The 17,417-nt window shown below is 34.7% G+C and overlaps 1 protein-coding gene across 2 annotated transcripts in view; it reads left to right on the top strand.

Annotated features, from left to right (window-relative positions):
• LOC149806332 (uncharacterized) overlaps positions 1 to 17,417 on the top strand; it is a 79,756-nt gene that overhangs the window by 26,193 nt on the left and 36,146 nt on the right. For both annotated transcript variants that reach the window (XM_089951691.1, XM_089951682.1), the window contains exons 7-9: positions 465 to 627; positions 1,867 to 1,957; positions 8,849 to 8,924. In XM_089951691.1, the coding sequence (XP_089807817.1) occupies positions 465 to 627; positions 1,867 to 1,957; positions 8,849 to 8,924 (330 nt within the window). The remainder of the gene's footprint in view (positions 1 to 464; positions 628 to 1,866; positions 1,958 to 8,848; positions 8,925 to 17,417) is intronic.

Genomic DNA, 17,417 nt, shown 5'->3' with positions numbered 1-17,417 from the left:
CTTGTACATAGGGTAAGGAAGAATTCTATCAATTTCTGGCTCTAAGCTCATGGGCCATAGTGACTGACTGAAAGAACAAAATGGCTTTCATATGAAAACTTCAGCTGTCATTATAGCTGTTAAATTTTACAAAAGTTACGCACACTGAGTAAGAAAGAATCCTATCAAAAGGTCAAGGTCACTATGACTGAATAAAGAAAAATGGTATCCACACATTAACTTGAGTTCTCCTTCATCTACAGCTACTTGTAAATACCTTGCACAGGATGTAAGGAAGAAACACACATGAAATTTTACTGGATCATGCATCTGCAAAGGGAATTATTAAAAACAGGACAAGCATATAATTTGCCAATTTACAGTACTGTTGTTAAATTCAAATAAGATACCAATGTTTAAAGGTTAAGCTACTCCATGTGACCAAAAAGTCTTCCACAGGTATTTTTATTTTCTGTCGTTTACAGGTATGATCACCCTCACATTTTGGCTGGTCAGGGGACCATGGGTCTGGAGATTGTAGAACAAGTTCCAAACCTTGATGCCTGTATAATCCCAGTTGGAGGAGGTGGTCTCTTGGCAGGGACAGCTGTTGCTATAAAAAATCTCAAGCCGAATGTTAAAATCATTGTATGTTGTTATGCCTTAACTCTGATAACTTGTGGGGTGTGGGATATGTTTCTGATTTCATCTTGTCTTGGACATTTTGTGTTTGTCTGTCTGTCTTGGTCGTAAAATAATTTCATTGCAGCTTCACAAAATATAGATGATATATACAGATAGAATTTAGTACTCTAGTGCCAACAGAACAATAAGAAGTTTCTAATTAACCTTTTTGTCTGTTTCTCATAGATTTGTCAATGGAACACAATGCAAAACAAGGATACTTGTTGAAAGCATGTGGTTGTTATATTGCATCAAATGCAAATTCAACCTGAAAGTGTATAGAATGATTTGACTTTAATCCTGTGAAAAGTTAAAGAAATAGCAGAATTTGGAATGAAAAGAGATAAACCAACTACTGTAAGAATTTGTTTATGTATGACACAAATTTAACAAGCTTACAGAGCCATTGTGATAGCCTTTAGTACATTATCTCTCTGTTCATGACCAGTTGTTTTATCACAACTCCTAAGCTGACTGTAGACTTGGCATGCAGTTTAATCATAAAGTAGGTTAGTCCTAAATTAAATGGCAGACGTCCAGTATGAGGTCAAGTTGTTTTATTTTTTCAAATTTCTAGAATCATCAAAATAGATGATTGTTTTTATCAAATGAACCCTTTACCTCATGGAAGCACCTTTGGAAGCCTCTACTTGATTCACGTGGAAGTGCCTTTGGACACTTCTACACCATTTTCATGGCGGCCAGTATTAATGGTGGAGGAAGAACCTAGGAAAACCTTGGAAAGAGCCACCGACCCACAAGAAGCTACTGGCAAGCTTTCTCACATACCATCATTGACTGAATCCAAAACTCGAACCCACACAGACAGAGGTGAGATGGCAGTGATCTATAATGAAGAGTGCATTACACCACTCAGCCACTTGGGGCCTCACTAAAAATGTAATAATGGTTAAAATTGATGTTGAATATAACCTATTCTACACTGCTCTGACAGTTAACAGGCATTCCTATGCATATGGAGTCAAATAGGTAACAGGTGTACTATTTATAGCTTACTGCACTGTGTAACTTTGATACATGTATATCAATTGCCTATAAAGACATATACTCTATGAGGTAAATGGTTAAAATCCCTTGTTTTTTTAACAAAATTGCCAATTTTACATCTGCAAAAAGTCTGCTACACAGTTTTATATTTCTTTGAATTCAGACATTCATTATATTGTATCCACTTGTTTGCAGGGAGTAGAGTCAGTAAGATGTGCAAGTTTCACAGAAGCAATGAAATATGGAAAACCCACATTCACTCCAGTACAATCAAGCTTGGCTGATGGTACGTTGTTAATGCATAGTAAATACAGTGATCTTAGCTCATTGCCAAGTGATTGTATCATGTAGCATGCATCATCCATTGTGTGTTGTTTATTATTCATTCCTTAGCATTCACTACTTTTAGCATCTTCTGCAGAACTGCTTTATCAATATAAAACACATTTTTCAGGGATTGTTCTGGGATCAAGACCTTTAGTTTTCTAAAAGTTATGCAACATAACAAATCACTTAAATTGTCAGTAAGAGATAAGCTACTTCCAGAGGGATCCAGCAGTATTGTCAGTAAGAGATAAGCTACTTCCAGAGGGATCCTGCAGTATTGTCAGTAAGAGATAAGCTGCTTCCAGAGGGATCCTGCAGTATTGTGTGATGAAAAATGACTTTTGGAGGGTAAAAAATTATGGCCTATGGTAGAGATTTGATTCCTTGGTTTAAACTCTATTCTGTACTCACCATTCATTTGTTAACTATGAGATACTGTAGGCTGCCTGCAGTGTTGATCTACCCTTCAGTGTTGATCTTTGATCTACCCTTCAGTGTTGATCTACCCTTCAGCATTGATCTACTCTTCAGTGTTGATTGACCCTTCAGTGTTGATAATTTAAGTGGTTTGGTATTTGACAGTGTATTTAATTGATAATTTAACTGGTTTGGTATTTGGCAGAGTGTATTTATTTAATTAAACTCATTTGGAAAAGCAGTCATATCTGACATAGTAACTTGCCATCAAGATCATTGAATTTCAACAAAAATGCCATTTTTCCTTCAAATGTTGCCATTATTACTAAAATAGAATTAAATGCTTTCTCAAAAATCACTATCAGAACTATACCCAATATGATAGCATTCGATCATGAAGGCATCTTAAGTTTGTATAGAAAACATGAAGGCATCTTAAGTTTGTACTGAAAACATTAAGGCATCTTAAATTTATACTGAAAACATGAAGGCATCTTAAGTTTGTACTGAAAGATAAAGGCATCTTAAGTTTGTACTGAAAGCATGAAGGCATCACAAATTTGTACTGAAAACATGAAGGCATCTTAAGTTTGTACTGAAAGCATGAATTCATCTTAAGTTTGTACTGAAAACGCAGCTGTCAGATATGCCAACAGTTTCAAATGAGGAAAAGCAACTTAAACCACACAAAAATTATCACCAAATTTGAGATCTTGGATTCAAAATGGCTGCTGTTGCTAAGAATATAAAATATGTAAACAACGTTTGAGAAATTATTTAACAAAATTGATGAAAAGTTTTCTGCAAACCCATATTGTAGCCCACATATGATGTAAGTGATAAGTACCAAAGTGTGCATTTAGAAGAGGAACACTTTACATGGGATTGCTTGTATGTATTAATGAATGTGTAATGGAAAGCACTTTGTATGTAGTCAGTGTGTGTGCCATTTAAGGCACTTTGCATGTAGTTAATGTGTGTGCCACTTAAGGCACTTTGCATGTAGTTGAAGTGTGTGCCACTTAAGGTACTTTGCATGTAGTTAATATTTGTGCTATTTAAGGCACTTTGCATGTAGTTAACCCATTACCTCATACAAGAGCCTTTGGACGCCTCTACTCCATTTACATAGAAGAGCCTTTGGAAGCCTCTACTCCATTCGCATGGAAGCTTATTTGGATACCTGATGTAAACATCAGCCATTTTAATCGGGTTTTTGTTGTGCCACCTTCAGGGAAAACCCCCTATTAGAGACTACATTCATTTCTGCAAATGACCATTACGTCAGATCATGTGGTCACTGTTTATGTTTTGGTCAAAATCTGCTATTTAAAGGAACTGGGATTTATTCTCCACTCTCCCGAATGGAGGTCGCGGATTTTTTCAGTACTTACAGTTTTCTTGATTAGAATCACAACTATGAAAGCTTCAATAACTTAGGTAAAGGCTCTGATATTGATATAGCAGCAATAAGTTTTTAGAAATTATCAAAATCAGATGACTTAGTGATGTAGATGCAGACAAAAAACTTGTAAATTTTGAGTATGAGAAATGGCAGCTACAGTTGGTCTTGCAGCTTCACTGACTTGACAGTGAACAAGTTCTCTCAAGATTTTAAAGCACGTAAAAAATTCTTCAGTGAAAAATAATTACACAGCTGTTATGATCAGACTTACTCTTAAATCTTTCCATACATAATAGATGTGTACAAAAAAAGTAAAATGGTTAAAATTGCTGTTAAACATAACATACACTACATTGCTTAACAGTTAACAGGCAGGCATATGCGTATGGAGTTGAATAGGTAACAGGTATTCTACTTATAGCGCACTGCACTGGGTAACTTTGCTACATGTGTATTGAAGGCCTTAAAAGCCATATACTCTATGAGGTAAAGGGTCAATGTGTGTGCCATTTAAAGCACTTTGAATGTAGTTAATGTTTGTGCCATGTAAGGCACTTTGCATGTAGTTAATGTGTGTGCTATGTAAGGCACTTTGCATGTAGTTAATATGTGTGCCATGTAAGGCACTTTGCATGTAGTTAATGCGTGTGCCATTTAAAGCACTTTGCATGTAGTTGATGTGTGTGCCATTTAAAGCACTTTGCATGCTTTTCATAGTGAATCAAAAGGTGTAATAAATTTGGTAGACTTGAAAGTAGACTTGACTGAGAGTGAATTTGTGTTCTCAGGAAAAAGAAAAACATCTTTAATTCTTATTCTTGAAATTTGTAAACCCTCTGAAAACTAGAAAAGCAGTAAGATAAATATTGTACACTTTCATAAACAGATTATATTTGACCCACTGCTGTTGCATTTAGCAATTAAGCCTGTATCAGCCTGTGAACATTCTTAGAGCCACCTGGGTCTCTTTTTCTTTTTGTTTCCATCATAAGGTCAATTCAAATTCAAAACCTGTGTTTCCCTTATAAGGTCAATTCAAATTAAAAACCTCTGTTTCCATCATAAGGTCAATTCAAATTTAAAACCTATGTTTCCATCATAAGGTCAATTTAAATTCAAAACCTGTGTTTCCATCATAAGGTCAATTCAAATTCAAAACCTGTGTTTCCATCATAAGGTCAATTCAAATTCAAAACCTGTGTTTCCATCATAAGGTCAATTCAAATTCAAAACCTGTGTTTCCATCATAAGGTCAATTCAAATTCAAAACCTTTTTCCATCATAAGATCAATTCAAATTCAAAACCTGTGTTTCCCTTATAAGGTCAATTCAAATTCAAAACCTGTATTTCCATCATAAGGTCAATTCAGATTCAAAACCTGTCGTTTTCTTTAGACATGCCCATATTTTTTCCAAGAGAGGAAGCAGTATGGCATATATTTACCAGAAGTCACCAATGCATACTTTTTCTGCATCTTCTGTGTTTAGGGAAGCATTGGCACTTTCCAGGGGATAATTAGATTCTTCTTTTTCTCTCTGTTGCTATTACTGGCATTGTTTGTGTGCAGTAATCTCTTAGAATCAATAAATTTTTTATTAAATAGGGGTGAGAGCAACTTAGTTATTTTTTATGAATTATCTCACTGCCAAAATTGACTCCAGTTTGGTGAATGAAAACACAAGTATGCAAAACTGCTTGATGGATTTTGTTCATAGTTACAATGAATCACTATGAAATTAAGAGAGTTTATTCTGCAAATCATGTGCTTACCTCTTCACCCTTGAGATCACATATTTTACAGCATGCTTCAGTTGTAGGCTTGAATTGCAGGCACTGGCTTCATTTACTGTTATTGTCCAATACTTCAGTTGTAGACTTCAATTGCAAGCCCTGGCTTTGTGTTACTGTTATTGTCCAATACTTCAGTTGTAGACTTGAATTGCAGGCCCAGGCTTTGTATTACTGTTATTGTCCAATACTTCAGTTGTAGACTTGCATTGCAGGCCCAGGCTTTGTATTACTGTTATTGTCCAATACTTCAGTTGTAGACTTGAATTGCAGGCCCTGGCTTTGTGTTACTGTTATTGTCCAATACGTCAGTTGTAGACTTGAATTGCAGGCCCTGGCTTTGTGTTACTGTTATTGTCCAATACTTTAGTTTTAGACTTGAATTGCAGGCCTATGCTTTGTGTTATTGTCCTTTTTTTTCATGCAGCTGGATGAATTGTATGTCAGAATCTTGTGAACACAAATCTTGATGCATCACTTGGTACATGTTATGGTCATCATCTGAAGATGTGCATTTCAACAGATCACAGTAATAATTATGACCTTTTTCATATGGAGCTAAATGCAGTGTATGACAGGATCTTGTGAACAGCTGATCTCAGTAAAACTTTATACATGTTGTGGCAATCATTTGAAAATGTACACATCAAGAAATCACTTCACTTTTGCAATTTTGTTATAGTTATTGCTCTTTTTGAGTTATTGCCCTTTTTGTTCTGCAGCTGAATGCATTGTAAGACAGAATCATCAGAGTGCAGTTTGTCTTGCAGTTTATAGCTCACTGAGTTACAGATAGATTGGAAGAGCTTACATGATGGCCCATTGTTTGTCATCCATCTGCTAGCACAAGTTTGTTATTCCTTATAAACTTCTCAGAGGATTGCAGTGAAACTCTGCACACACATTCTTCCCGCGGTCTAGTTTATCTAAAGTGGTGCCATTTAGACAGTCAGTATGGCCACAGTATTTTGCCAGTCCTGAATGGTAGTATCAACTAAGGATTTTCACCAAGCCTTGTGATGTTTACTTGGTCTTGAATGAAAATGTTACCATTGGACATTGAAAATGACAGTCATCAATTTGAAAATCTTGTTATAGCTACTTCTTCTGAACAGATTGTGAAATGGACATGGCTTTTGCAGGAAAATACTAAGTAATAATTGTGGTGTGTAATAGTGACCATATTTTACATTTTTATTGTCACTATTGTCTTACTGGGATGGTCATAGTAACTGAGTACTTTTACTAAAATGCTTCTCACCATATGCAGTTCATCCTAATGGAACATAGTGACCTCCCAGAATGCAGTTCATCCTAATGGAACATAGTGCCAATGTGACCTCCCAGAACGCAGTTCATCCTAATGGAACATAATGACCTCCCAGGATGCAGTTCATCCAAATGGAACATGGTGCCAATGTGACCTCCCAGAAGGCAGTTCATCCTAATGGAACATAGTGCCAATGTGACCTCCCAGAATGCAGTTCATCCTAAAAGAACATAGTGCCAATGTGACCTCCCAGAATGCAGTTCATCCTAATGGAACATAATGACCTCCCAGGATGCAGTTCATCCTAATGGAACATAGTGCCAATGTGACCTCCCAGAATGCAGTTTATCCTAATGGAACATAGTGCCAATGTGACCTCCTAGAATGCAGTTCATCCTAAAGGAACATAGTGCCAATGTGACCTCCCAAAATGCAGTTCATCCTAAAGGAACATAGTGCCAATGTGACCTCCTAGAATGCAGTTCATCCTAAAGGAACATAGTGCCAATGTGACCTCCCAGAATGCAGTTCATCCTAATGGAATTTAGTGCCAATGTGACCTCCCAGAATGTAGTTTATCCTAATGAAACTATGTGCCAATGTGACCTCCCAGAATGCAGTTCATCCTAAAGGAACATAGTGCCAATGTGACCTCCCAGAATGCAGTTCATTCTAATGGAACATAGTGCCAATGTGACCTGCCAGAATTTTACAGCTCTCATGAGTAATAGCTTACCAACATTAAAAAAAATACTTCATTTTCATTATATATAGTTGTTCCAATATTAAAAATTTAGCTGATCTAACCTCAGAATTGACTGCTTTTCAAAATCTTAACATAGATACTTCTTCTGAATGGATAGTCATGTCAATATGAGGTGGCAAAAATACTGTTAAAGCAATACATTGAAACCCCACTTTAACACACTTCATTATAGAACAAATTCAGGTATAGCAAAGTTGTCCAGACTTGCCATCCCTTACCTTTTGGCTACAAGTCTTATGAAAATGACCCTTATAATATGTGTTTATGGAATGAAAGCAAAAATCACAGAAATATCATCGTTTTGGTAAAATCCAGATTAAGACGTGTTTGATTCACATCTGGGTTACATGTTAGATTCAGTGTATTTGGCAAGGGAATCAGACTAAATTTACAGGAGTACCTCAGATGCTTTAACCTGCTCATAATTTTTTCATGCCAAACATCTGCATGATCAAGCTGTTGCTTTCAGAATTTCCCAACAAGCAATACATGTTCAAGATGAAAGGGACAATAAGCCACTTAAGAAGTTTTAATAGTTAGTACAGAAAAATAAAATGGCATATTCAGATTCTTTGTGGGAACAAAAAGCAGGAAGGGCACCAATTACAGTTATTGGACTGCATCACTTGATATTACAATATATTATAAGCTTACATAATTACTTCCCTTGATAGCACTGTCATCACCCATACATATTGTGTGGGAGAAATTGGTTCGATGAAACAAATTATTTGCAGAAGTCTATATTTATAGACAGTATTGATATACATAACACCTATGTATAGCTCATTGCAATCTACAGTCATACACCAAAAGTAAAGACACAGTATTGATATACAAAACAACTATATATAGCTCATTGCAATCTACAGTCATACACCAAAAGTAAAGACACAGTATTGATGTACATGACACCTGTGTACAGCTCATTGCAATCTACAGTCATACACCAAAAGTAAAGACACAGTATTGATATACAAAACAACTATATATAGCTTATTGCAGTCTACAGTCATACACCAAAAGATAATATAGACATAGATAACAACTGAATCTGTAATTTATTATGCATTTATATGCAATATATCTCATACACTGAACCAATTTGAATGCCAAGATATTAAACTATAATATATTACTTCTGTGCTAGCTTGAGAAGACAGATTGCAAATTGAATAATAAATTGCGATGTTATTTTTTCAGGTCTTGCTGTAGCCACAGTTGGAGTGAATTCTTTTGCCACAGCCAAGCCTCTTATTGACAAAATGTTGACTGTCAAGTAAGTACATGTATTTCATATTTTGGATAAATCAGAGAAGGGTTGCTTCATTCATTTCAGTCTTTTTTAGTACTTCTGGCTAATTCCTGCAGGTAATATGTTTCTTGTTCATTATGCTAGGCTATTTCATACAAGTATTAATTTTTTTCTTTTTCAGTATGCTAGGCTATTTCATACACATGTCAAGTGTGTCTTGTTCAGTATGCTAGGCTAATTCATACAGGTATTAAGTGTGTCTTGTTCACTATGTTAGGTTAATTCATACAGGTATTTAGTGTGTTGTCTAGTTCAGTATGCTAGGTTAATTCATACAGGTATTATGTGTGTCTTGTTTAGTATGTTAGGTTAATTCATACAGGTATTAAGTGTGTCTTCAATATGCTTGGTTAATTCATGCAGGTATTAAGTGTGTCTTGTTCATTATGCTAGGTTAATTCATGGAGGTATTAAGTGTGTCTTGTTCAGTATGTTAGGTTAATTCATACAGGTATTAACTGTGTCTTGTTTGTTATGCTACGTTAATTCATGCAGATATTAAGTGTGTCTTGTTCAGTATGTTAGGTTAATTCATGCAGGTATTAATTGTGTCTTGTTCAGTATGCTAGGTTAATTCATGCAGGTATTAAGTGTGTCTTGTTCAGTATGCTAGGATAATTCATTCAGGTATTAAGTGTGTCTTGTTCAGAATGCTGGGTTAATTCATGCAGGTATTAAGTGTGTCTTGTTCAGTATACTAGGATAATTCATGCAGGTATTAAGTGTGTCTTGTTCAGAATGCTGGGTTAATTCATGCAGGTATTAAGTGTGTCTTTTTCAGTATGCTAGGTTGATTCATACAGGCATTGTATCTTGTTCATTATGCGAGGTTAATTCATGCAAGTATTAAGTGTGTCTTCAGTATGCTAGGTTAATTCATGCAGGTATTAAGTGTGTCTTGTTCACTATGTTAGGTTAATTCATGCAGGTATTAAGTGTGTCTTGTTCAGTATGCTGGGTTAATTCATACAGGCATTGTATTTTGTTCATTATGCTAGGTTAATTCATGCAAGTATTAAGTGTGTCTTCAGTATGCTAGGTTAATTCATGCAGGTATTAAATTGGTCTTGTTCATTATGCTTGGCTATTTCATACAAGTATTAAGTGTGTCATGTTCAATATGCTTGGTTAATTCATGCAGGTATTAAGTGTGTCTTGTTCATTATGCTAGGTTAATTCGTACAGGTATTAAGTGTGTCTTGTTCAATATGCTAGGTTAATTCACACAGGTATTAAGTGTGTCTTGTTCAACATGCTAGGATAATTCATGCAAGTATTAAGTGTGTCTTGTTCAGTATGCTAGGATAATTCATGCAGGTATTAAGTGTGTCTTGTTCACTATGCTAGGATAATTCATGCTTAAGTTTTATTCATTTATGGCAAATATGGGGAGGGGAAGAAAGAGTTTTATAGGAAATAGGGAATGGTGGAGGATAAATTACCACATGCCCACTTTGTGTTTTTCTTTGAGACTGCTGATGTTTTAATAATTGTCGTTGTTATAGATAACTACATAACGATGAGTAGCATTAAATATACAGATTGGATACTGGGAAACTACTGTTAGAGATTTGTCAGTATAATTAGGTTCGGGATGGCCATATTGACATGAGATTTTCACCAAAATATATCATGTAGCCACTCCCAAGTCAAAAGGCCATTAATTTGTGAAAATCTTGGTGTCACAACTCCTCAACAATGGATGGCCATATTGACATGAGATTTTCACCAAAATATATCATGTAGCCAGTCCCAAGTTAAAAGGCCATTAATTTGTGAAAATCTTGGTGTCACTGCTCCTCAAGGATGGATGGTCAACTGATCAGTTATCAATTTTGTAATTTGCATAAATAAATCTGGCAAAAAGAACAATCTGGCAAATAATTGTTTGGTGTGCAATTCTTATGCTAACTCATCCCCGCTTTCCCTTGAGGTGCCTCATATTTGACCCTGATATTTCAATTATTTTTCATTAATAGTACTCACCTATCAGAAATATTAATCTCTTTCTCCGCATTCTTGCTTTCTAGACATTAGAATGAAGAAATAATTTGATGTTGATCCTATTTATTTTTAACACTGGTTACATTTATTAATTAAAGCTACTCACTAAAGTTTCAAAATTGCTTCCATTAGACATAGATGGCTAGGTAACAAACCTAGTGTAAACTTGCACACTTTACCCAATTGTTAATTGCACTTTTCTAAGTTAAGCAATTAGCAAAATATGTTATGCTTTGTTATGAAATTAAAAATCTTTGAATAGTTTTAAGTAAATGTCAGGGTCAGTAAAAAAATGTACATGAAAAAAGTCTCTCATTCAGTAATACCCCATTAATTATATATTAAATGTCTCAGTGACATACAAAGCAATAAGTCCAGGCAATCTGTTATGTTCTTGTTGTTGTCAAGGTTTATTTTATCATTGAAGTAGGTTTCATTTTTCCAGATATGAATTTGTGATGTTTTTTGTTAATAATATTTAAAATAATGGTTTATGCAACCCAAATTTACCATGAAAATAGTGAAACCTGAGATATTTTTTGTAGCAATTCACTTATTTGTAATTCCATGTTTACAATTTAAATAAAGGCTTGATTTTTTATGGAGACTGGTATTATTTTGAAATGGATATCTTTAATAACTGTTACAGTAGTAAATCACTGTATAATATTTCTTATACACATAGTACACAAATCTCGTACACATGCATGCACAAAGACAAACAAAAGCATACATTTAATTAAAGACCAACAAAGGAAGACATTTTTGTTGAGTAATTGAAAGGAAAAACTTTTTCAATCCCAGGTCCAGTTTTGAATGTCCATTGTATTTCCATTGTTCGGTAGCAGCTGTTCATTATCGTTACTACTTTGAAAGTCTTGAAACTTTGCATAGAGATCCTGAGATCTAGATAGTCCTGAACTGTAATGGCTATCCTATTGTCCATCTTAAAAATCTATTTATTGCTTTTCCTATAGAGAGATGGTGTTTCACCAAAAGACTTTTTATGATGTTTAATGATCCTTGTTTTTATTAAATACCTTCTTTTGATATGTATATGATCCTTAGTGACAGTGATACCAGTCTAACATCCAACATGGCTGTCATGGTGACCATCTTGAAAGACTTGTTGTAGTTACTCTTCCTGCACAGATTGTCAAATCTACTTTGTATTTTTTGCTAAAAATAAACTTCTGTCACATGTATGAAAATGTTTCATATCGTATCTTCAAGATGGCCACCATATGAGCCATCTTAAAAATCTGTTATTTCTACTTCTCTTGAAGGGATAGTCTATATTAACATATGTTTTTACCTAAAGGTTTCTTGTGCAGAGATGCCATTAATTCCAGATTGTGAAGAATTATTATAGATTTTTTTGTGAAAATTCTGCATTGCAAATTCTGTTGACAAAATTCTGGAATATAAAACTTTTGATAAGAAATTTCTGTTTAGACACATGTTAGAAGAAAAGTACTCTTTGTAAATACAGAATGCACATAACAAGAAACCAGTCAGTTAGGCTGTTCATAGGTAAAAAAATATTGAGGCCCCATCCAAAAAATATGTGTTTTTCCGGTTGACCGACTGTCCATGGTTTCCATTACTGACCATAGCACTTTTCCCCCCCATGGCAAAAAAAATAATTCCTGAAATTAATTTGTGCATCTAATTGAGCTGATTTTGTCTAGTACTTTAAGCACTGAGTACATGATATATACTAATCAATCTCCCTCGCTTCACAGCGACAGGCCATAATTAACACATTAGTGGTATATCCAACGTTAACCATATCTCTTTACCTACGCTACCACATGCTCGATTACTGTTGCATAAAATTCACAAAATTCTAGCCCACAGTAATCCCTAACTTACAAGATTATTTAAACATAACAAAATCAGATATAAATGTGATTATCGTTAACTCATGATAATCAAAATCATCCTAACAGACCAAGGAAATTATTTCATATAACCCTATGAAATCCTACACATATGAAAACTTGGGTAGCATGCAATCATCAGTACTATCAATGAACTAGTAACTGTAAAATTAAAGAGATAAATTGCATACAAACTCTAGCATCAACAGATTTCCATGAAATTGAATAAATAATACATAATATAGATTCTAGTCATATCAAACACATTTGCATTAAACAAACAGTCAGGCAATAGAAAATTACATGGAAAATTAAAATTGTGTACCTAATGCTGTTCTCTTTCAGAAATTGTGCATCCTAGCACTAAACAAGACAGCCACCTGGTCCCCTTTTCTTGTTTAACAAGAAATGCACTAGTCTTTTTAGGCATCCTTGGAGCCACTTCCTATCTCGGGAAATTTAAGACTAAAGAATTTTGACTAAGGTCATCACTTTAAATTTACATTACCTTCAAGGTATATGCCTTAATTTACTCTGGCCATTCATAAGCATCTGTCCCTAAATTATCCCAAGATAATCATTTCTTTCATCAGATTTCAGACAGCATAGAACCTGTGAAGCATGGGGTATATCAAGCAGTTATTATTAGTAGCTCAAATGTTTACTTCTCAGGACAGCATAGCAATGCTCTGTTCGAATCTAACTCAGTCATAAATCCTAGCCTTTCAAGTTTTAACATTGACATGGGGGGAGAAAAGTAGAAAGGTTGGAGTGACCCGTCACAAAGCTTTCTGGCTTAAATGTGATAAAATTGTAATGCTTAGTGCATTCAACTCTAAGGTTCAATACAATTCAAAATAACCTACCCATCGACCATAATTTTAAAACTAGTGCAATAGGAAACATACATATTTTGTGGCCTGAAGATAATTTGTGAGGAAATTAATGTTTGTGGTTATTAATAGTTACAAAATTTATTCTGAATGGAGTCTTTGTTACTGTTTGTGTATAGCTAAATATATGCTCATAAAAAGATGCAACATCATTTTAAATATGAGCATTCAGAACTTTTGTGTGACTTAACTGTAGTGGTAGCAGACTCATAAAGCTTTTGCATTAACCTATTATTTATTGTCTGTTAACACATGTTTATCACTACTCCTAAATTGCCTGAAGGATTACCATAAAACTTAGAAACACATTCATCACAAGCTCTAGTTGGTCCTTATTAAAAAGGGTTCCAGTTGGTTATCTGGTATGGTTGTCACTGCAGCCATCTTTAACATGTTATTTCTGCTACTTCTGAATGGCTTTTATACAGAAGACTTCTTATACTGTTTAGTTGGTCCTAGATGAAATTTGTACCTGTAAGACCTCTGGTGTTGCTGCCATTGTTGACATTTTGAAAATCTTGTTATTGCTACTTCTGCTGCATGTATTGGTTGTATCAACATGGGTATTTCAGAACAGATTCTTATAATATCTAATTAGTTCTAGATTAGATGGTGCCAGTTAGACTAACAATCAATCTGCCATGGTGGCCATATTGAAACTTTTGTTGTAGCATTTTCTTGAACATAGTTGTAATGACATGGTACCTTAAGGTATGTAGTTGTAATGACTTGGTACCTTAAGGTATTTAGTGGTAATGAGATGGTACCTTAAGGTATGTAGTTGTAATGACTTGGTACCTTAAGGTATGTAGTGGTAATGAGATGGTACCTTAAGGTATGTAGTTGTAATGACATGGTACCTTAATGTATGTAGTTGTAATGAGATGGTACCTTAATGTATGTAGTTGTTATGACATGATACCTTAATGTATGTAGTTGTAATAAGATGGTACCTTAAGGTATGTAGTTGTAATGAGATGGTACCTTAAGGTATGTAGTTGTAATGAGATGGTACCTTAAGGTATGTAGTTGTAATGACATGGTACCTTAAGGTATGTAGTGGTAATGAGATGGTACCTTAAGGTATGTAGTTGTAATGACATGGTACCTTAATGTATGTAGTTGTAACGAGATGGTACCTTAAGGTATGTAGTTGTAATGACATGGTACCTTAATGTATGTAGTTGTAATGAGATGGTACCTTAAGGTATGTAGTTGTATTGACATGGTACCTTAAGGTATGTAGTTGTAATGAGATGGTACCTTAAGGTATGTAGTTGTAATGACTTGGTACTTTAATGTATGTAGTTGTAATGACATTGTACCTTAATGTATGTTGTTGTAATGACATGGTACCTTAATGTATGTAGTTGTAATGAGATGGTACTTTAATGTATGTAGTTGTAATGACATGGTACCTTAATGTATGTAGTTGTAATGACATGGTACCTTAATGTATGTAGTTGTAATGACATGGTACCTTAATGTATGTAGTTGTTATGACATGGTACCTTAATGTACGTAGTTGTTATGACATGGTACCTTAATGTATGTAGTTGTAATGACATGGTACCTTAATGTATGTAGTTGTAATGACATGGTACCTTAATGTATGTAGTTGTTATGACATGGTACCTTAAGGTATGTAGTTGTTATGACATGGTACCTTAATGTATGTAGTTGTAATGACATGGTACCTTAATGTATGTAGTTGTTATGACATGGTACCTTAAGGTATGTAGTTGTAATGACATGGTACCTTAAGGTATGTAGTTGTAATGACATGGTACCTTAAGGTATGTAGTTTCTTATTTCTGCTGATCATTTGATACAGTTCTTTGGCAGATATCATAAAAATCATGTTATTGCTGTACCCACTGAACAGATGTACATAATAGATATGAGTTTCAACGAGAGACTTTTTTGTTGTCCTCAAAAATTATAAAAATTATATATTCAAACTCCAAACTGGTTGCCTTGACAACCATTCTGGAAATTGTTGTCTTGCTTTTTCTCCTGAAGTCATCTTAACTTGGGCCATTTAATACACTGTAAGATTATATAGCTGGTTCTGATTTGAAGTGGTACTCATCTGACCTCCTTTATGGCACTGTACTTCTCTTACAACAATGATGGCAGTGACATGGGTTTTTACTAAAACACATCTTGCAGTATGTAATTGGTAATGGATGTAAATGATGGCATTGACATGGGTTTTTACTAAAACACATCTTGCAGCATGAAATCAGAAATGGATGTAAATGATGGCAGTGACATGGGTTTTTACTAAAACACATCTTGCAGTATGTAATTGGTAATGGATGTAAATGATGGCAGTGACATGGGTTTTTACTAAAACACATCTTGCAGTATGTAATTGGTAATGGATGTAAATGATGGCAGTGACATGGGTTTTTACTAAAACACATCTTGCAGTATGTAATTGGTAATGGATGTAAATGATGGCAGTGACATGGGTTTTTACTAAAACACATCTTGCAGTATGTAATTGGTAATGGATGTAAATGATGGCAGTGACATGGGTTTTTACTAAAACACATCTTGCAGTATGTAATTGGTAATGGATGTAAATGATGGCAGTGACATGGGTTTTTACTAAAACACATCTTGCAGCATGAAATCAGGAATGAATGTAAATGATGGCATTGACATGGCTGTTTACTAAAACACATCTTGCAGCATGAAATCAGGAATGGATGTAAATGATGGCATTGACATGGGTTTTTACTAAAACACATCTTGCATCATGAAATCAGGAATGGATGTAAATGATGGCAGTGACATGGGTGTTTACTAAAACACATCTTGCAGCGTGAGATCAGGAATGGATGTAAATGATGGCATTGACATGGGTTTTTACTAAAACACATCTTGCAGCATTAAATCAGGAATGGATGTAAATGATGGCATTGACATGGGTTTTTACTAAAACACATCTTGCAGTATGTAATTGGTAATGGATGTAAATGATGGCAGTGACATGGGTTTTTACTAAAACACATTTTGCAGCATGAAATCAGGAATGGATGTAAATGATGGTATTGACGTGGGTCTTTACTAAAACACATCTTGCAGTATGTAATTGGTAACGGATGTAAATGATGGCAGTGACATGGGTTTTTACTAAAACACATCTTGCAGTATGTAATCAGGAATGGATGTAAATGATGGCAGTGACATGGGTTTTTACTAAAACACATCTTGCAGTATGTAATTGGTAATGGATGTAAATGATGGTATTGATATGGGTTTTTACTAAAACACATCTTGCAGTATGTAATTGGTAATGGATGTAAATGATGGCAGTGACATGGGTTTTTACTAAAACACATCTTGCAGTATGTAATTGGTAATGGATGTAAATGATGGTATTGATATGGGTTTTTACTAAAACACATCTTGCAGTATGTAATTGGTAATGGATGTAAATGATGGCAGTGACATGGGTGTTTACTAAAACACATCTTGCAGCATGAAATCAGAAATGGATGTAAATGATGGCAGTGACATGGGTTTTTACTAAAACACATCTTGCAGTATGTAATTGGTAATGGATGTAAATGATGGTATTGATATGGGTTTTTACTAAAACACATCTTGCAGCATGAAATCAGAAATGGATGTAAATGATGGCAGTGACATGGGTTTTTACTAAA

Source organism: Sinohyriopsis cumingii, chromosome 1 (genome assembly GCF_028554795.1).
Source record: "Sinohyriopsis cumingii isolate HCF-2022 chromosome 1, ASM2855479v2, whole genome shotgun sequence".
Classification (NCBI taxonomy): domain Eukaryota; kingdom Metazoa; phylum Mollusca; class Bivalvia; order Unionida; family Unionidae; genus Sinohyriopsis; species Sinohyriopsis cumingii.
Note: the sequence above shows the minus strand (reverse complement) of the source record. Positions and strands in the feature narration are given on the sequence as shown.